Genomic DNA, 20,927 nt, shown 5'->3' with positions numbered 1-20,927 from the left:
TTCATAGATCATCTTGTCACAGCTGTTATGCAGGATTAATCATTTGCTATTTGTGATGCCCGATTTCATTTATTTTTGTTCTCTGCTTTACCTTGCTTTATGTGCTTTCCCTGCATCTGCACATCTTTTTTTTTTCTTTATCTAATATCTAGTTCGAGGGGATTGGGTCCTCCGACGTATTCCATATCTATGACAGGTAATGTCCACAGCTGTGCTGATTCGGAAAATCTTCGGAGCCTGCGTCCTGCGTCGATGACGCTAATGCGCCGTCCCTGAGGACCACCTCCGACGGCCGACATCACCCGATGTGATAAGTAGGACGCACGACGCCCGTAGCTCGTTTTTTCCGCCCACGTGTTCGCTTTGTGAATTTCGGTACGCCTCGACTCTTTGGAGTTTGCTGTATTCTTCTCGGTTCGTTTTTGTGAAAACCTTTTCGTGACGATGTCTACTTCGTCCAAACCCGCGTCCGGGCTTCAAGAAATGCGGGGACTGTGGGTCCAAGATGTCGGTCACGGACTTGCACGACGCCTGCCTCTGGTGCCTCGGTGAGGCCCACGATACGGACAACTGTGTCAACTGCCAGTCGCTCACGGCCAAGGCCTTGCGGGAGCGCAAGAAGCTGAAGGTAGGTCGGGTGTCTAAGCCCCGGAAGTCGAGGTCTACGGGGCTTTCGACGGATGACTCGAGAGGCAACTCTCCATGTCATTGTCGGAAGCACAGTGGGTCTCCTTCCAGGAGTCGGTCTCGCCACTCCTCTGCCTCTTCGAGGCATTCCCAGAAGCGCCGGCATCGGTCGCCTTCCCCGTCCTCTTCCGAGGACTCCGCCCATCGGAGGGTCGCTTATCCCACCATGCAAGCGACACCGGAGGAATTGGCTTCCTTCACGAAGCAGATGTTAGCGATTCTTGAATCGCAGGGCACCGGTCCGTCCGCGCCTCCGAGTGGGGTCGGTCGGCACCGGTCGAGAGACACCGCTCGTACGCCTTCGGGCTCGGGTGGTCGGCACGTCTCGCGGGAAAGGTCCCGCTCGGACAAGGGTAGCCGTTCTCGCCATGCCCGTTCCAGGTCCCGGTCCTCGACGCGCTTGAGACTGCGTGATCCTGTGCCGTCTTCGAAGAAGACATAGACACATGTGGCGCCGAGGTCGTCGACGATTTCTCTCGAGGCTCCCCCTCCGAGGGGGTCGTCGGCGCCTAGGTCGTCGAGAGACACGCTCGGAGCTCCGGCTTCGAGGCCTGTGTCAACGCCGTCGATGCTGGCTGCACTGCAGCTGACATCGATGCCGATTCTCTCGACGCCGACTCGTTCGGCGCCCTCAACGCCTTTCGAGGGGGTGGTGTCGGAGGGGCCCTGTGGCACGGGCTTAGCCCCTAGAAAGGCTCTGGCTAAGGTCAGGCATAGCTTTGGTCCCTCCCCTCCTGCTTTAAACGGAGGGGGAGAGGGCCGAGAGGCGAAGCCGAGCAGGGAAGGCCGTGAGGAAAGGCCTCCCATGCTCTTGTCTGCTCTGCTGCGAGGATAACTGCAGACGGATCAGCTGGGAGCTGAACGAATCGAATTTGGAACATCCGTGTGTTCCATACACAGTGCCATTCGCCGCGTGCTCCACGGCTCTACATTCACTCGAAATGGCGTCCATGGTTGCCCTGGACGCCATCGAAACAAAGAAGCCAGCCGACATCACCGCCGCTGGCCCGAGCTCCCATTTGCTGCCTCTCTGCCTGCCCCTCCTGCTTTAAACGGAGTGGAAGAGGGCCGAGCAGGGAAGGCCGTGAGGAAAGGCCTCTCATGCTCTTGTGTCTGCTCTTTGCTGCTAGTCTGCCGCCTGCCCTAAATCTATGCCGCATCTCGGAGGTAAGAGTCAGAACTATAACTCACCTCGCTCATACCCATGCCTTCATACTAGATGCTTCAGATTACGCACCCGCACGCTGCAGCCCACTCAACTCCCATCCCCTCGCCACGAACACCCGCAATGCCCGGCTATGCTCACGCACCTTGCCGCCCTTGCCATATGTGATCACAGCTAAACTCGTCCGCCCAAAGCCTACAGCTTCTATGAACACAGACAATATAGCCGATAATAAAGTACTATATCACGCCCATGTGTGCCACCCCCAAACAAAATGTGTTACCACCTGTGTCGACCACCACTGAAAATGAGCCCCCCAGTGTAAAATCTGTGGTTTGCAATTCTTCTACCACCATTTTGAATGCTACTGTGCCAAATGTGCTACCACCTGTGTTACCACCTGTGTCCATTTCCCCCCCCCTCCCAGCCACTACGGAACCCCATCTTAAATGCGCCATGGTTAACGCTAGGTCCATCAATGCCCACGCTTTAGACATCCACGACCTCCTAACCACCCTTGACCTCGATCTGCTCATGATCTCAGAAACATGGCTACACGAGGCATCCGGCCCGGCATTCGCCCTCGCACTACCAACTGGATATTCCATCACTAGACAAGATAGTCTATCCAAAGGTTTAGGTGTAGCAATTATTGCCAAAGACTGCCTTTCTATCAGGAAGGTAGAGAAATCCCTGCACAACAGTGACTACCTCCAAGTCAAAATTAACCTATCTCCCCAATGTACTATTGCTGTCCACATTGTCTACCGCCCCCCAGGCCCAACAGGTGACTTCCAAGCCTCTCTCATCCACCTCCTCTCTGACAACCTTAAACAATCAAAAGCCATTGTCTTTGGGGATGTTAACCTAGGTCTCCTGGACAGGAACGATCCAGCAGCCAAATCCCTTGACTCAGCCCTCAAGGCTCTGGGCTACAATAACACCATCTTTAGCCCAACCCAAACCCAGGGCAGAACCCTTGACTGGATTGCGCAACATAACTGCCCACTCATCACTGGAAACTCTCCCACCCCATGGTCAGACCACCACATCATCACCTTTAGCATCCTCACCACCTGCTCCACCCCCCCCCCCCCAACCACTGCCACCCTGCCTTGCCAGAAGCTCCCGCCAACTCGGTAAGGAGAGGCTACTGCCTTTCCTCCAAGGCCCAGCCTTCAGACCCCCTTTCTCCACAGACCCAGAAACACTCACAACAGCCTATGAAGTTGCCATCAAAGCAGCCATTAACTCCATTGCCCCCCTTAAACCCTGTAAGTCCAAACCCACCACCCATTCCAACTCCTGGTTCACCCCGGACCTCCTCGCACTCCGCATTGAAAAAAGGCTGCTCTCACTCAGTGGCAAATGTCTCACTCTGACAAAGACAAGATGACTTTTAAATCATGCTCCACTAGATATAAAAAAGCAATCACCCTAGCTAAGGCCAAATCCTTTGAATCCAGAATCTCTGAAGCCCAATCCAGCACTAAAGAAATGTTTGCCATTTTTAGGGAGCTAGAGACACCCACGCCTGCCCCCCAGAACTTCACCAAAGACCAGGCCTGGTGTGATGATATACAAGCAGCCATGTAAAATAAATTGAGCCTGCTCCAAAACAAAATACTAGCCACTAAGCAAGCCCTACCCAACACCCACACACACCCCTGGCCCACCACCAGCCCCAGACCCCCCCCCCCCACCCATTCTAGAAAAAGACATCACCAACATAATGAGGAACATCAAACCCTCCAATTGCAAAGGTGATGCATGCCCAGCCACCATTATTAAAGACTGTGCTGAAGCGTTCGCTCCCTTCTTTACAGCCTTTGTAAACGCCTCCGTTGCTACAGGGAAAGTCCCTGCCTCCCTCAAGGAAGCCTGGGAACGCCCTCTCTTAAAAAAAAAAATAATAAACTCTCGACCCCACCTCCCCCAACAACTATAGACCCATCACCACTGTCCCCTTCCTCCTCCAAAATACTGGACAAAGCAGCCTACCTGCAGGTTCAACACTTCATTGAAGAGAACAAACTCCTAGGACTCCGCCAATCAGGCTTCCGCCTCAGACACAGGAATGAAACCGCCCTACTTGACCTGAAAAACCAAATGGACGATGCCAGGGACATGGGCAAACCAGCACTTCTCTTACTTCTTGACCTATCCGCGGATTTCGACCTCGTGGATCATGACGTCCTATTTCACCACCTCTCCTCTACTGCCAAATTTTCCCCTGAAGCCACAGCATGGATCACTTCCTTCCTACAAGACAGAACCATGCAAGTATTCTCGGACCTAGCATCCGCCTCACCAACGATCATACTCTGCGGTGTGCCCCAAGGCTCCTGCCTCTCACCCACCCTCTACAACATCTTCACACGACCCCTTTTTCTCATCCTCGATGCCATGGGCATTTCATACACTACGCCGCTGAAACACAGATCCTCCTCACCCTCACTGGCAACTATGACGCTGACTCCATGACCCTCAACAACCTCTACAACACCATCCAAGCCTGGATGGCAGACAATCGACTATGCCTCAACTCAAACAAGACTGAACTCCTCCTGGTAGGCTCACCCGACACGCTGAAAAATCTAGACTCCCAATTCAGTCATTTCACCATAGACTCCATAAAAATACCTGTCTCAGAATCAGTCAAAACCCTTGGTGTCTACTTGGATTACAACCTATCCATGGATAAACAAGTCAACGCTATAGCCTCTGCAGCTGCATATCATGCCAAACTAATCAACGCAGACAGGCCCTTTCTCTCCAAAGAGAACTGCACTAACATAGCCAGAGCCATCACTGGATCTAGGCTTGACTATTGTAATGTACTCTTTCTAGGCACCTCCAACAAAAACCTAGAGAGGTTAAAAATCATACAGAATAGTGCTCTCCGGGCAGCTCAAGGCATTGCCAAAAGAGAACACATCTCGGAAGCCAGAAAACTAGCACACTGGCTCCCAATAAAAGAAAGGATCATATTCAAGACTGACACTGACCCACAAGTGCATTCACCTTACTGCCCCCGACTACCTCTCCCAAAGGATCCACCCCGTCTCATCTACGAGGCCAACCAGATCACCATATACTAACATGCTCCCTGTGCCATTAGTAAAAAAAAAAGCCAGAGCGGGTGGATCCAGCTTCCCATATCTCGCACCCACTCACTGGAACGCCTTACCTCCCACAATCCGAGGTGAGGCCTCCCTCAGCAACTTCCGCAAAACCATGAAAACCATCTTATTCACATAAGATGCCTCGCACCAGTTGAATACATCTCATGTTCCTAATGCATAATCTGTATTGTAATGATTAACCGTACCAACTAAAATATCAGCTCTATGCCTTGTGGAAGTCATGATGTACCACTGAATGCCTCTTTGTAACCAAGCTCTTGCAAGTAACAGCGCCTCAATGCCCATGGGTTACTTGCGCGCTATATAAATATAAATAAATAAATGTGTCTTCCTCTCACTGCCTGGAGTACATTTCAGAGGGTGATGAAAGCTTGGTTCCGGTTACGGTACCAGATGAGCTTCTCTCGGGCCATAGCCAGTTTGATGACCTGAGGCAGTCACTGCATGATGCCAGTGGACTGGACACCTCTCCGGAGGTGGAGTTTTGTAGGCCAGAGCCTGGCACTCAAGCTGATTCTTCATACCGGCGACTTATGTCTCGTGTCACTGAGTAATTGGGATGGTCAGCTCCCCCAGGGGAGTTCGTTCAGGATGATCTCACGGACATCCTTGATCTTGGTCCCCACACTGACCCGATACTGCTGTTTCATATGGCTCTGCAGAGAAGGGTGGTGGCGGGTTGGACTGCTCCGGAGTGTTTCCCGGCAGTGGGCAAGTCTTTGTCGCAAAAATACCGTCCAGCCAGTAGCGACCCCTGCTACTTGTCCAGGCACCCCACTCCGGAGAGTTTGGTGGTGCAGACGGCTACGGCCCCGGCAAAGCAGGCGTCGTATCCTACCATCCCTCCGGATAGGGACGACAAACGTTTTGACGGCTGGGCAAAGAAAGTGTTTTCTTCAGGGGGTATGGCGCTTCAGGCGGCCAACTCCATATGTGACTTGTCTCGTTTCCCACACACTATGTGCAACTGTGTTGCATTAGCGGCTGAACATATTCCTGAAGGGGACGAATGGGATGGTTTCCTTGCTATGGTTCAGGATGGCAAGGATGCCATGTGTGAGGCTGTTCAGTCGGGTTTGGACATGGCAGATTGTGTCAGCCGGTCCATGGCGGCGATCACCGTAATACGCAGGTTTGCATGGTTGTGGAAGTCTGGGGTCGCTCCTGATGTGCAGTCCCGGCTCCTCAACATGCCCTTTGACGGTGAACATCTTTTTGGCAGCAAGGCTGACAAGAGCCTTGAGAGGTTGCAGACCTCCAAAGCTGCAGCAAAGTCGTTGGGCGCTGCAGTTCGACAACCTCCGCCTTTTCGTCCTAGGGGACAACAATGGAGGGGAGGTTCCTTTCGCTATTACTGGTCCTTCAGTAAAGCAAGAGGAGCTAGCAGTCAAAGAGGCCACCGTAAGAGTGCCAGAGGTGGAAAACAGGGTACTCGAGGTGCCAAGGCTGCTCGGGCAGTTGCCTCTTTGCCCTCGGGCAATGCCGCAGCCGCTACCACTCAGTCATGAGGCCAGGTCCCATGGTTCGCCGGATGGGGGAAGGCTGGCGCAGCATCTTGTAGAGTGGCGTGCCATTACTTCAGATGTGTGGGTTCTGGAGATCATAACCCACGGCTACTGTCTTCCCTTTCGGCAGAGGCCTCACGACAATCCACCGGGGAACCTCTCTTTGCAGAGTCCGTATCTGCTCCTTGCGCAGGAAATTCAAGCCCTGCTGGAGAAAGGGGCCATAGAACTGGTGCCTGTAGCGGAGAGGAACAAGGGATGGTATTCCCCTTATTTTTTGATTTCGAAGAAAGACGGGGGGGGGGGGGATTGAGACCCATCATGGACTTGCGCGGTTTGAACAAACTACTCAGGAAGGACAAGTTCAAGATGGTTACTCTCTCTCAAGTCCTCCAGGCCCTTCAGCTTCAGGACTGGTTGGTGTCTCTCGACCTAAAGGATGCTTACTTCCATGTGCCGATCCATCCCAAGCACAAGAAGTACCTGAGGTTCGCGGTTGGCGACTCGCCCTTTCAGTTTCGGGTCCTGCCGTTCGGATTGACCTCCGCCCCGAGGGTTTTCACCAAGCTCATGGTGGTGGTGGCAGCGCATCCCAGGCAAGGGGGGGATTCACGTCTACCCCTACCTGGACGATTGGTTGATCAGGGGGAGCTCTCCCGAGCAAGTCCTGGATCATCTGTCTGTCACCTGCCACTCCCTTCACAGGCTGGGCTTCTCCCTCAATTTAAAGAAGTCCCATTTGACGCCAACACAGCAGCTCCAGTACATCGGAGCAGTGCTCGACACTTCCCTGGGGCAGTGTTTTCCTCCCCAGGTGAGGGCTCTTCACATTCAGCAGATGGTGCACAAGTTTCAGCATGCCCAGACGCTCCCAGCGTTCGAGTTCTTGAGGTTGCTCGGCCTCATGGCAGCCTGCATTCTTCTGGTGCCAGAGGCTCGCCTGCGGATGAGATCTTTGCAGTGGGCACTCAAGATGCAATGGTCGCAGTCCTCCGGCAGGATGTCGGACCCGGTTCAGGTGCCGCCCTCGGTCGCCCGGGTCCTTCTGTGGTGGGCCGTCAAAGGCAACTTGATGAAGGGGGCTCCATTTTGGCTTCCTTGGCCGGAGGTGATGATCGTGACGGATGCATCCCTCACGGGATGGGGAGCTCATGCCAACGAGCTGACAGTCAGCGGTCGTTGGTCTACGTCGGAGTCCAGACACCATATCAATCTGTTGGAGCTGAGGGCCGTCAGGCTAGCCCTGAAGGCTTTTCTGCCGACTGTGCGAGGAAAGAATGTCCTGATCCTGACGGACAACACAGTGGCCATGCATTACCTCAACAAAAAGGGGGGCGGCAAGGTCACTTCCTCTGTGCAGGGAGGCGATGCAGCTCGAGTTCTGGGCCATCCAGCAAGACGTTTTCGATCTTGGCAGTTCATCTGGCCGGAGACGAAAACGTGATGGCGGACGCTCTGAGCAGGTAGAGCACGATCTCTCACGAGTGGGAGTTGGCTCAGGAGATTCTCCTGGAGATCTTCGCCCTTTGGGGGACCCCTCAAGTGGATCTCTTTGCCTCCAGTGTCAACCGGAAGTGCGAGAGGTTCTGCTTGTGGGAATTTCCTCCAAAAGGAGCCTTAGGAGACGTGTTTGTGGTGGAGTGGTCATTCCCGCTGCTGTATGCGTTTCCTCCAGTCTCCGTCATCCCGCCAGTGCTGCGGAGGTTATGGAAGTTCGGTTCCCGGATGATCCTCATTGCTCCGGCGTGGGCTCGGAGGACGTGGTACCCGGACCTTCTCGACTTGTCCATCTGCCCTCCACGTCGTCTTCCCTACCGAGACGATCTGCTCTCACGGGAGGGGCGTCAGGTTCTCCATCCAGAGGTCAGATCCCTCAACCTTCACGCTTGGCTTCTGAAAGGTTGAGGTATAAGGATTGGGACCTCCCTGAAGACGTGATGAAGGTGTTGCTCTCGGCCCGACGGCCAGCAACAAAGTCTCTGTACCATTGGCGTAAGTTCTGCGACTGGTGCAGAGTTCAGAATGTGGATCCTTTTGCATGCGACATCCCCATGGTTCTGTCCTCTTTGCTTTCTTTGGCCCACAGGGGCTTGCAAGTGGGTACCATTAAAGGTTACCTGGCAGCGCTGTCCATCTTTAAGAGCTCGTCTAAAGAGTGTTCCTACTTTAAAATCCCTTTAATTTCACAGTTTCTGAAAGGACTCACTAATGTGTTCCCTCCGTCACCTTTCCTGGTGCCCGGTTGGGATTTAAACCTTGTTCTTAAGTTTCTTATGGGTGCTCCGTTTGAGCCTTTGCATACTTGTCCTTTGAGGCTGTTAACTCTGAAAACTGTGTTTTTGGTTGCGGTTACTTCCGCTCGCAGAGTGAGTGAGTTACAGGCACTTTCAGTTAAGCCACCCTTGACTGTATTTCACAAGGATAGGGTTGTCCTTAGAGTTCGTCCTCCTTTTCTTCCGAAGGTGGTTTCGGAATTTCATTTGGCCCAGAAGGTTGTTCTTCCGGCATTCTATCCTCCTCTGCATCCTGGTAAGGAAGAGGAGAGGCTCCATAGGCTTGATCCTAGGAGAGCTTTAAGCTTTTATGTTTCACGCATGTCCCGGGTCAGAGTGGACATTCAACTCTTCATTGGTTACGCTGGAAAGCGTTTGGGACAGGCTGTGATGAAACAGACTTTGTCTCGCTGGATTATTTTGGCCATCTCGGAATGTTACCGCTTGGCGGGTAAGGACCCGCCGGCTGGCTTGCGGGCCCATTCTATCAGGGGTATGGCTGCATCTACTGCCCTGCAGAGGGGTGTTCCTATTCGCAACATCTGTGATGCAGCCACCTGGGCTTCTGTACATATATTTGTACGTCACTATTCCCTTGATTCCATCCGAGGACAGGATCTGGCCTTTGGCAAGGCGGTCCTTTGCTCTGCTATTTGATTGGCAATTCTAAATTTTGATTCTAAATTCTTTCCCTCCTCCTTCCTCTGGTACTGCTTTGAGAGTCTGTCATAGATATGGAATACTTCGGAGGACCCAATCCCCTCGAAGAACAAGTTACTTTCTTACCTGGTAACGTTCTTTCGATGGGATGGTCCGACGATGTATTCCATATCGCTCCCTCCCTGCCTTCCCCGCTGCAGAATTTCTTTTGCGATTGCAGCTTACGTTCCGCAAGGCTTTGTGTCTGACTGGCAGTTGACTAATGTCACACGTTCTGGGGGAAAAAACTACAACTGAGGCTACGGGCGTCGTGCGTCCTACTTATCACATCGGATGAAGTCGGACATCGGAGGAGGTCCTTGACGACGGCGCGTCGACATCATCGACGCAGGATGCAGACGCCAAAAAAAGTTTCCGAAGCAGCACAGCTGTGGTGATTACCTGTCATAGATATGGAATATGTCGTCGGACCATCCCATCGAAAGAACGTTACCAGGTAAGAAAGTAACCTGTTCTTCTTGGGGAGAACAGTTTGCCTTGGAACGATTTCAGCTATTTCTTCATGTGCAATTAGCGAGAACGGAATCGGCTCCAAATTGGCCAGAGAAAGCAGCACCAGGGGTCTTATTGGATTTTCACATGAAGTAGTACATGGCTGACTACTCGAAGAGTCAGTCGCTTCTGGTACGATAGAACTTGCAATCTGGCATGTAGAGTCAACAGACACACTGGAGACTTCATTAGCGATGTCTTGATGCACTTGGGCACTAGTCAGGGTAGGCAAAGTCAAATTCAAGCTCGATAATTTTGACGTGCCCGGAACATCATGCAATGCTAATTTTTTTACCTTGGGGCCAACCGCGGACTTCTCAGGCAGCGCAGTCCAAGGATTTAACATGCAGCGCTGCTGCAGCGTCTTGCGACGAGTCTGTGGGTCGCTTAAAAGGGACACTTTCTGTGGAACAACCATACCGGCGTTCCGTCCCTGGTCGTCCAGGCGACCTGCTCGTACCGGGCGAACTGGGCAAACTGGACTCTGCCAGACTCCGCTCCGCGCGGCAAAAGTGTTTTTAAACACAACAGTGAAGGTAGTGAAGGTAGAAACAGGACTGTAGTCGCTGCAGCTCCTCTCAGGCACAGGCACCGGCACACACAAGCGGGTCTGGGCAATCTGGACTCTGCCGGACTCAGCTTTCTCTGCCTTTAAAAATAATTGAAATTGAGATGGGATGGAGATGGACTTTGGGATGATGCGCTTGAACAGCAGTTGATGCCGCACCTCCTCCTGTTCAATGTGTGTGCCCCTCTTGTGCCTTTTCTTACTACATCATCTTTGTTTTCAGTATTGCCGGGTGGTCGTTGAGGGACGTCAGGTCTGCTCGGGCACTACCAGGGCAAGGCTGTGAAGTATTATGAGGGAGCACACTCGCCCCTCACCCAATCAGGAGGCAGCTGGGCGTATGCCTGGGTCTTAGATGCCCACCAATGATCCATCACCACCGCCATCCCGCTTTGCAGTTTTGGGATGCTCATCACCTTGGTGAAGCCGGCGTTAGCCCCCAGATATGTTGATCCTGTGGACCTGAAACCTAAGGAACATTGTATATGAGGTTTTATGTGAAAGTTAGATGTCTCATCTATACAGGCCAAAGCATGCACATATTTGTTCCATACTGCCCTACAACTATCATTTGTATTGTGACTAAATCCCCCTCAAACTTCACTAATCCCTCTGCTCGACACTGTACCATTTACCATCATGAAAGACTGATCCCTGTATCCTCATTAATGGCCTTGTGCGGCACCATGGAATATCATGCCCGGATGAATTTCTGCAGTGCACTCTGCTGTGAGTCATGAACCGCTGCTTTCCCTTTCCTTGCACTGTTTATATATTCTAGTATTATGTGCTTGGTAGCCTCATTTTTGGACATTGTCCCTAGCTGTATATAATTATCTGATATACATTTTCCCCTTTATCGACTGAATGGACACTGTCCCTTAAAAAGACCACAAGTTTTACACAATGACAGGTGCATTATGAACCCCTTCTCCCCCACTGTCACTTCTTGCAGCAAGTAAAGCACGCGCGTTCCTGTGATCTGTGGGATGAGAGAGGGCACACAACAAGTGTTGTTAGTTCCTTCTTGCACCACAGTCATACCACACATTGCCAGATACTATGTCCTGCCTTCCCCAATGCCATCATGAAACACATCTGCATTAAATACACTTCTTTTTATTTGTTCATTATTTTTCATAGTGCTGTCTGACCCTCTGTATAACAAATCAGAGAAAAGAGACAGAAGACAAAGAAAAAGCCAGAACAAACAATGGCACATTATTTTTCTGCCTTCCATTATTACCAACACTACTGCGAGGCAAGTAATTCACCTCCTCCACAGGTCTCCTGTAAAATCAAATAGCAGTGCTGTGGCATGCAATGTGCTGTGGACAGTCTGCCTCTCATCTCTACTGTCTGCATAAAACCTCAGTGAGTCAGCGGAGTGGACACAGAGTCTGAAGCAGAGTCTTAGTGTCTTGGGGTTGCGGGGGCGCACGGACTCATGAGTGCCCCCTCGTGTATAACAGTACATTACCTTATACCGTTTCATCATCTTTTTTGACAATGAGAACTCTTTCCCCTACTCTGCAAGATGGACACCCGCAAAAAAGTGGTGAACCAACAGAGGCGGGCCCCTTGACCCACAAAAAACTGCAGCTACAACAGCGGAAGACGTCCGTTAACAAGCCGACAAGCAGCCAAGGTGAATCTGACGGCGGTGCGAATTGTAACAACATAGACTCTCCTTGTCCGCTCCAAAATGTCTTGCTAAGGCCTAATTTGTCTGAGGTTGACTGTGCTCCCACTAAAGCGTTGACAGTGGTTGCAAATTCTGGGGGGACACATAGCCAGCACTGCAGACAGTCGCCAATACACGTGAGCTCGACGTGCAAGCTAATGCCGCTGCTGATGCTGCCCTCACAAGATTGAAACATGATACACTTCCACTCAACTCGTTAATCACATCTGAAAACGCAACCACCTCCCCTGGCAAAAAACAGCGACACGCTGCTGGAGCTTACTGACTCCGAACCATTGGAATCCAGCAAATCTGTCAACCTGTCTTTGTTCTAACATTGTCCAAAACGACCCAGACCAACCTTATAAAAGTCTAAGTACTCACTCTGAGAAAGACAACATATACATTTCAGGGAAAGCCAAGCCTGCATCGCCACATAATCAGGCCGACCAAGCTTATGTCACTTACGAGACAGAGGCGAGGAAATCTGCCCAATAGTTCCCATTGCATGCAATTTCGATCCAACCAAGGTGCTTAACGCTGCTTGCATGGCACCCAACACAGAAAGTTACAGTGGCAACCAAACTTTCGAGCGAGCAAACAGCGATATTACCTTAAAGCAAAAAATACCCATGAGCGTTAAAAACGTCATGAATGAAAATGCCAAGGATTGCTGTTGAGGAATCCGTCTGCTGGTCGCACAGATTTTCGGGGTATGCGAACGATTGTGACACTTGACTTTCTGAAAAAAGCAACAGTGATTCCCGGGTGTTAAATGCCCCCACTGGAACAAGAGGATCTAATGTTGGTCCGCTTAGATTTCATTTTGCAGATGCTGCCGCAAGGGAGGTCAGGCTTGCGGCACGGCTAATGGCCCACTTTTTAAACATAAAATCATCGATATCATGCAGCACTAACCCTTTTACTAACAGACCGGAGGACTTTGATGTTCACCATTGTCAGTCATCACCCTCCTCTGATAACCCCTTTATCTTCAAGAGCGGAATTGAGACAAGCATCGAACACTTATTTTCCCACACAAATCAGCTGACTTAACTAAATTGGTAAGCAAACTGCACGCATTATCTTGCTTGCCTTATTAAAGTACTCTAAAGAATAGGAGACACTTTGAATGAGGCCATCCTTTCTCCCAAAGGTTATCTCAGAATGTAATTAAAGGCACAACAACAAACTTCAATTTTTGTTCCCACCTAATAATTCGAAAGAGGAAGAATGGTTAAATTGCTTTGATCCGAAGTAGGCACTTAGCTTTTAAATTCCCAGGACAGGAGACATATGTGAAGACAATTAACGATTAATGGCTTTTGCTGGAGCCCGATTGAGTGAAGCCATGTCTAAACAATTTCACGTTGGAGCATTCTATGAATCTGAGTTCTGCTCTGATTGGGAAGGAGGCGCTAGAGGGTCTATGAGAACATTCTCCAGATGGTGTGGCGGCTCGAATTAGAAATGTGGTAAACTGTGACTAGGGCTTCACTATATACTTTTGTAAAGCACTATTGCTTTGACTCAAATTATGTTATTTTTGTGTAAAGTCTTTTACTTCTACTAATGGTCTAAACTGCCATGGTAGTTTGATGAGGAATCTGTGCATGGGCACAAACCATCGGAAGAAAAATATGTATGTACTTTTGGTCATGTCTTTCTGACTGTTTCTCCTCCCACCTTTTCTTCCTTTTGCACCCCCATCCTGTCCCACATATAGGGAGCTTGTCCAGTTTTCAAAGATTATTTTATGTTTACCAGCTCTGCCGAACACTCGGGATGGGAGGGTGGTAGAACGAAGGCCATAAGACGTATAGTGCTTTATAGATTGTGTTGATAGTGTCCCTTACGTACCTTTGGAGTTGAACTGTTCATGCAAGTTGATGCCTAGCTACTCTACACCTGCAGCTGTGAAAGGTTTCGGAGGACTGCTGCCACTGCAGGATGTATATCAAATAGGAGGAATCTGTGGGAGTAGCATTCATCACAAAGAATATTACCAGTGGGAAATGATTTGCTCAACTTGAAGACGTAGGCATAAAATGCAACGTTTCTAATGGATATAGTCCTCCCAGAGGTTCCTCATTTTTAGATATATTCTTGCAGCTTTAGCTGGATCACATGAAAATCTTTGCACCAGCACGGACTCCCGTGGACATCTGTGCCGGGTCAGGGGAGTGCCTCAACACAGCCACTCCTCTACACCAGTCGTGCCATCAAAATCCCCTTATAGCCTGCCCGTGACATCAATTCCTTTTATTTTGCACTCTTCACAGAACATCAGCTTGTTTTTGATCAGAAAACCTGTTCAAAATCAACATACAATGTCAACTCTTAAACCCTCTTGGCTTAAGCATTGTGCAAAATGCTGTGCGAAAAAGTTGGTTATCAATCCACACTGCATAGGTTTGTGGCGATTAGATGTTGACCATGACATTAAAGTACAACCTCTTTAAAGCGCAAATCATTGCAGGGCAGGAGCTTGGAGGGTGCCTAGAAAAGAGCTGTCGGAGAGACTTAAAAAGAGGAGCCAAAAAATAAGAAGCTCTCCCACCCAAAGCGAACACCATCATTCCTCATCCTCTTCTTAAAAAAAAAAAAAAAACAAAAGAAATGCTGTAGGGACGACTCCTGGGATTCTTCGCCAATCGGAGTTGGGCAGGTAAGATGTCCTTCTAAAACTGCTGCAGAGCAATGGAAGCAGTTTGGGCGCCAAATGATGGAAGGATTTGTAAAAGCAACTCAGTCGACTCCTGCACTGCAAACGCGTACGGGGGCATCAAACCAAGATGTTAAGATTTCTGATGAGGGTGAGGGAGGGGTGTGAGACTAGTATGGCAGCTAGGGAGTCACTTAGGGCTTTATCGAAATGTCTGTTATAGCTGGGGGACTTCTAAACGAGCAGGTTGAGCAAAGGGTTGATGATGAATTTTACTAGGAGTGATTCAGAGTCTGCCCTGCATGCCTGCTCCTCTGAGTGTGATGCAGGTAGGTGAGGTTTATAGAGGATAGCAATTCCACCTGCTCTGCTAACTCTGCTGTGGGTGATGAGATTGTATTCAGGGCTAATGCCTTGTGTGCGATTGGACGGAAATAATCAGTAAACCAGGTTTCTGTGATGAACAGCACATCTGGGCTTTCAGTAGTGATGAAGTCAAATATGCGGTCAGTTTTTGGTGACATAACTGGCGTTGATGAGAATGCAGGAGTGTGTGGAAGGAGGGCAGGGGTGGTTTGCCCTTCGGAGTGCCTGCTGGGAGGTGCAGAGTGGTTGGGCAGGTAATTGAGGGGATTCACCAATGGAGGTCTGACAGGAGGGTGGGGAGTGAATGGGTTGGAGGGGTGCCTATAGAAATAGGGTGATGTGTGGGGTTTTGTGAAAAGTCAGGGAAGCTGGGGTGGGGGTTACCTTTGGCTGCGCTCCATAGGGGGGTATATGTGCTCATAGCGGAGCACATTGGTGAGTGGTGTTAGTGCGAGAGGGGGTCGGAGAGTGGAGTTTGAGTGGGCGGGACATGTGAGGTTTGAGATGGTGTCGGGTTGCTGAGGGGAGTGTGTGCTAAAGGCGTTGTTTATATGTAAGAGGGACCTTACTGGATTGGGGAAGATGGGGGATGAAGGAGCTATATGGGTGGGAGATGTGGGTAGGGATGAAGGGAGTAGGTATTGTGAGGCATGCAAAGATGGAATTGTGTGGGTGTTGCAGGTTCTGTGTTTGAAGGGATTTTTGGCTGCCTGTGGAGTGTGTGATGGTGTTGACAGGTCTGCCGAAGAGGGGGTGCTGGCATGGTATGCTCGGGTGGCACTTAGGCATGGGAAAGCTGAGGTTGTGGGGGATCTCGATGGTAAGGGGGCGAGGGAGGGCAGTGTTGGGTGGGGTATGAGGAGTGTTGGGTTTTTGGCACAGAGTTGTGTTCCCCCAGTAGGTTGCGTGGGGATGTTGGAAAGGGGTGATTGATTGGGTGGGAGTAGTTTGGTTAGTATGGTATGTTAGGATGATGGCGGGGGGGGCATTCTGCTGATTTTTTTTGTTGTACCAGTGTGCCCCTCAGGTCTGTCAGTCGGCATGATATATTCCTATATTTAATTAAAGCATTTCAGGGCTCTATTCTAATTTCAGCTAGATGCATGGTAGGCGACACTCAGATATGCAGCTAGATGCAAGACCGGCTACTGTGTTTAGCTCAATGGCGTCATCACTGATTTCCCGGCAGTGACCTCCTCCCATGTGGCCAGGGCACTGTAGCCGCTACCTGAACCTGACCCTTGGGGTTGCTTTATTAGGAAGGCTCACATGGGGGAGACAACCTCTGTGGAGATGTCATGGCTTCATCGGGTGAGACATGGTATCTCCCATTTATTCCTGAAAATAACCCCCCCATATCGAATACCCTCATGACCTATTGTTAAACTCCCACTTCTTCTCCCATGAAGAATAGGGAAATTACTCTCCCCAATTCACCCTACTAATCATCTAAGAATCATTCACCATGTAAGACTACTAACAATATCTTCCGAACCAATTCCAAAATCTGGATTTCATTTCCCTAAATGACCAAAGTACTAGGACGGCGATCACGACTAAGAAGAATTGGGCAATGCGGAATGAGGAAAGTACCAAGCACTGTGATCTTTCTAGTGTTTACTCATACACACCTGTGTCTGCGAAGTTTAAAAGGCAAGTGAAGCAGAACATCAAGGTCTGCTGCTGGCGGGAGAGAACTGTCTCTCCTTCAGGTTGAGGATACCGAAGCACGAGTACTGGCGTGGTGGAGCCTGGTGGCTCACCAGCGAAGAAGGTGGCTGCAGAAAGAGGAAGACATGCTGTGGCAATGCCAGTAACCGTTGAGGGACTATTGATCGTTCGCAGTTGATCGAGAAGAATAGCGTTTCCTTACCGGAGCCCAGAGTTAAGCTGACGCTGGACGTGGAAGATGCGGGACTCCAAGAAACCAGGCATAGGAGGTCGCGAGGAGGAAGCAGATGACATTGCTTCTCTGGTTGACTGCAGGAGCATGACAATGCCAGCGAACATCGGTGAGTCTTCCAAAAGGCTGTTGGGCCCCCCGGGGCGTATCGGCAGATATGCCAAACGTAAGTGAATGAACAGCAAGCAGGTGAGTGAGAAAGATAGAATGTATTTGACATTAAAAGGGAAATCCAATTTCAAATAAAACCCTTAAAATCAGATAAATCAAATTGTGCAAACGGAGGAAAACCCAAGACCGGTTTATATATCTGGAAGACATATTTGCAAACAAAATGTGTGTTTAACTATGGAAAATGTCAAGAAGCCCATGTGAATAGAAGAAGCCCTGGCAGGAGAGTATACCAGGCAACCAGAACGTTGTGTTTTAATAATAGTGAAAGTACTCTGTTGTTTACCAAAGAGGCCATTAGAAGGAACACCAGGACTATGAAAGTATTGTATGAACAGGATGTTCAACAGGGATACAATTGCAAAGACAAGTCTTTTTCCTCAACATTGTTGAGAGGCAAGAAAGGTACAAGGAACTGTTCAACATGAATATTGAGAGAACCAAGAGGAATCCAGGGGAAATGAACCATCCTCTGAAGCAAGTACCTATATCCTTGCAGAACATTTATTTTGAAAGCCAGTTTTTCTTTTTGTCAACACTTTCTCATACCTTCCAAGGGTCGAGACCTTTTCTGTTTTACCGTAGATTTGAGTTTTAGTGTGAGGGTCAGAATTGAACTTGGACACAGGACAGTTTTCATTTTGGACATTCTGACGCAGGCAAACCCTTAGTTTTGTTTCAGTTAGGGAAATTCCTCTTAGAGCAGGGTCAGAGGCATTTTTGCACCCATTTTATTTTCAAGTAAAAGTCTTTAACCAAAAACATGGCTAACTTGTGTCAGAGTTTAATTCCGGACGACTCCGACTACACTCAAATATTCAGCTAGATGCAAGAAGAGCTACACCCACAGGCTGTATCACTAGGATAAACAGCTATGTTTTAATGTTCACCTAGATAGAACAGTGGTAATTCAGGGTAGTGTAGTTAAGTTAGTGACAAGTGTCACGTACATTATTTTCTAAGCAAACAAAACGTCGTACATTTTGGTTGCTGTAGACGGCTTTATAGGTTTGTCTTGGGCTTCCACAAGCAAACAGGGGATGGAAGCTGTCCTCTGCCTTTGGCCCTTTGCCTGCTGCCCATGCAAGGTGGCTCTGGGGTAATCCGCTATAGATGCTTCCTGTAGGCTTCCAGCCAATCGGGCTGGGTGGGCGTGTGCAGGGTGGAGTACGGGGTGAGGCAGGGGAAACATGGATACAGGAAGAAGGACTTGCTCGGGTGCTGATGGCGCAGTAACATGGGAACAAAAACCAGCCTAGAAAGATGCTTGAGGTATGTTCAAGGGGTATCATACCATGTCATCCCTCAATTCTGATTAAACATTTACTGCGCTTTAGTGCCATCCAAAAATTATTGACTTATTCTGACCATGACAGATCATTCATACATTTCATTCCCCGCACTGCTTCGCAGTGCATTAAAGCAATGTGTGCCGCGGTATGTAGATTCCTTTGCATTTCGTTCCTGCGCCACATCACATTTCACTTGGTTGACAAGGGGCATCATGGAAATGCCCTTTTTATTTCATGTATGCGCTGCAGTTCAGTGAACAAATGCGCAGTGCCTTGACAATTTCATGCACTTAAGGAGACACGTGGCGGTTCGGCAATTACTATTCATTTTTATTTTTACTGCCGCCCAGTTTGTCATTTAACGAAAGTAAATGTCATCAGTGGCTGTGCTTTCACTTTCTATCTTCTTGCTATGCGGCATCACTATACTGAATTTTTACAGACAGTCATTTGTGATTACATCTGTAAGTACATAATGATTCTTCAAAGGCAGAAAGCATTGCGATTCATGTTTTAACATGCAAGATGTGATTCCTTAAAAAATAAAAAAAGTGATCATTTACTTTCATTTTTTGTGTTCAGTATTTGTCTCCAAATGTATTACTCTGCCGGTCAGTACATCTGGGAACAATTGTATTTTATGAATGCGTGCGGGCGCATTTAACTACAAATTCATTATCCATCAAATGAAGTGCAGTGTAACGTAGCGTGTCGTTTGACAGAGGATTATACACGCTACAGCTTTCTACTGGCAACTAGGCGTCTCCGTTCTCCCACTGTGAATAAAGTCGGCATTTTTTAAGCCGACATTTTCAGCGGCGCATTGTTCACATAGCCAGTTCAAGGCCTTTCCAGCTCTCGGGAATGTCTGCACAGGACGCGGAAGGTGGTGAAAAAGAAGCAGGGTAAGATGCTAAATGCTTCCTGGAGCCTTTAAACCAATCAGGGGTGTGTGGGTGTGTGCAGGGTGGAGGACAGGGGGGGGCAAATGAAACACAGGGACAACGGAAGAAGGGCTGGCTCGAACGCTGATGGCGTGGGAAAACAAACTAGAAAAAGGCTTCAGTTATGTTCATGACCTAACCAAATCTCAGGACTGTGATATGTTGAGTATGGCTAAAACATTGTACCTAGGTAGGGCAGTTTGGATCTAGCAAATCCCCACGGAGAGGCAAAGTAAATTTGCTTTTCAGTGAATCAGTGAAGGAATGGGGGGGAAGAAATTAGTTATGGGTGTGAGGCAGCTCACTGACTTTAGAGTATTGTATTGCGGCAAAGCGTGCATTACATGTCGGACGATAATGCAAACCTCGATGAGAATTGTATTTCGAGAGGTAAGGTATTTGTGAGTATGCCTCAGAAAAATCTTATCAATGCTAAGTTTCTTTGTTTTATGATGCGTTTCCAAACTGTGACTTCCCACTTTTCTGTTGGTTCATTTAATATATTAGATTTTGTATGGTCTAAAAAAAGATATCTTATGTTTTCTTTAGGTGCACAATTGAATGGAAGAAAGGAAAAAATGTTACAGTTAAAACAATAAAGAAGAAACAGAAACATAAGGGTAGAGGGACTGTTCGTACAATTACTAAACAAGTTGCAAATGATTCCTTTTTTAATTTCTTCAGTCCAGTGAAAGGTAAGGTTCACGTTTCACAATTTTTTGCAGCAAAAAATGTTTTATTGTATTATACTATTACATTTTAGTACAACCAATTGTCCATTGTGAGTTGGTTAATCAAATGACATGGCACCTGTTAATCCACTGTAGTTAAAGAATTCAAGACCAGTTATTGAAATGGTAGCCCAATTCCTCACTCCACCCACCCAAAGACACACTATCCCACTAAAGTATTATCCTTTTGAGTTTACTTTATTTTATGTACTACTACGTTCCGTCCCCTTCCCTCCATACTGTATGGGCATCCCTCGCTAGGGACGGGAGACAGAACCTTTTTCACCAGAAAAATCATCTTCCCCTTTAAATTTAGATGCATGCTGGGCACTCCTCAGTCCTCTTTTCTGCGTCGACGAGAACAGGCCACTTTCACCAGCGCTCCTGGGTTAGGCCTCCGTCCTTGTAATTCCACACGCTTCCCCGGAGAAGTATTCTCTTTTTCTTATTCTCTTCTAATTGTTGGGTACTGCTCTGTCCTCTGGTGCCACTCTCCTCCCCGACGCATGTCGACAATGGCAGGCTTCAGCAGGTGTCTAGCCTGCGGCGGTCCCTTCCGAACGTCTGACCCTCATGCTCTCTGTCTCTGGTGCCTTGACCCAGACCACAGTTGGG

The 20,927-nt window shown here is 49.1% G+C and overlaps 1 protein-coding gene across 10 annotated transcripts in view; it reads left to right on the top strand.

Moving 5' to 3' along the window:
* Positions 1-20,927, top strand: part of NAP1L4 (nucleosome assembly protein 1 like 4) — a 1,556,420-nt gene that overhangs the window by 1,053,140 nt on the left and 482,353 nt on the right. For all 10 annotated transcript variants that reach the window (XM_069624142.1, XM_069624141.1, XM_069624146.1 and 7 more), the window contains one exon: positions 20,131-20,276. In XM_069624142.1, coding sequence (XP_069480243.1) covers positions 20,131-20,276 — 146 coding nt within the window. The remainder of the gene's footprint in view (positions 1-20,130; positions 20,277-20,927) is intronic.

Source organism: Ambystoma mexicanum, chromosome 11, assembly GCF_040938575.1.
Source record: "Ambystoma mexicanum isolate Mex_15411 chromosome 11, UKY_AmexF1_1, whole genome shotgun sequence".
NCBI lineage: Eukaryota > Metazoa > Chordata > Amphibia > Caudata > Ambystomatidae > Ambystoma > Ambystoma mexicanum.
The sequence above is the reverse complement of the archived record's forward strand: the minus strand, read 5'-3'. Positions and strand labels throughout refer to the sequence as shown.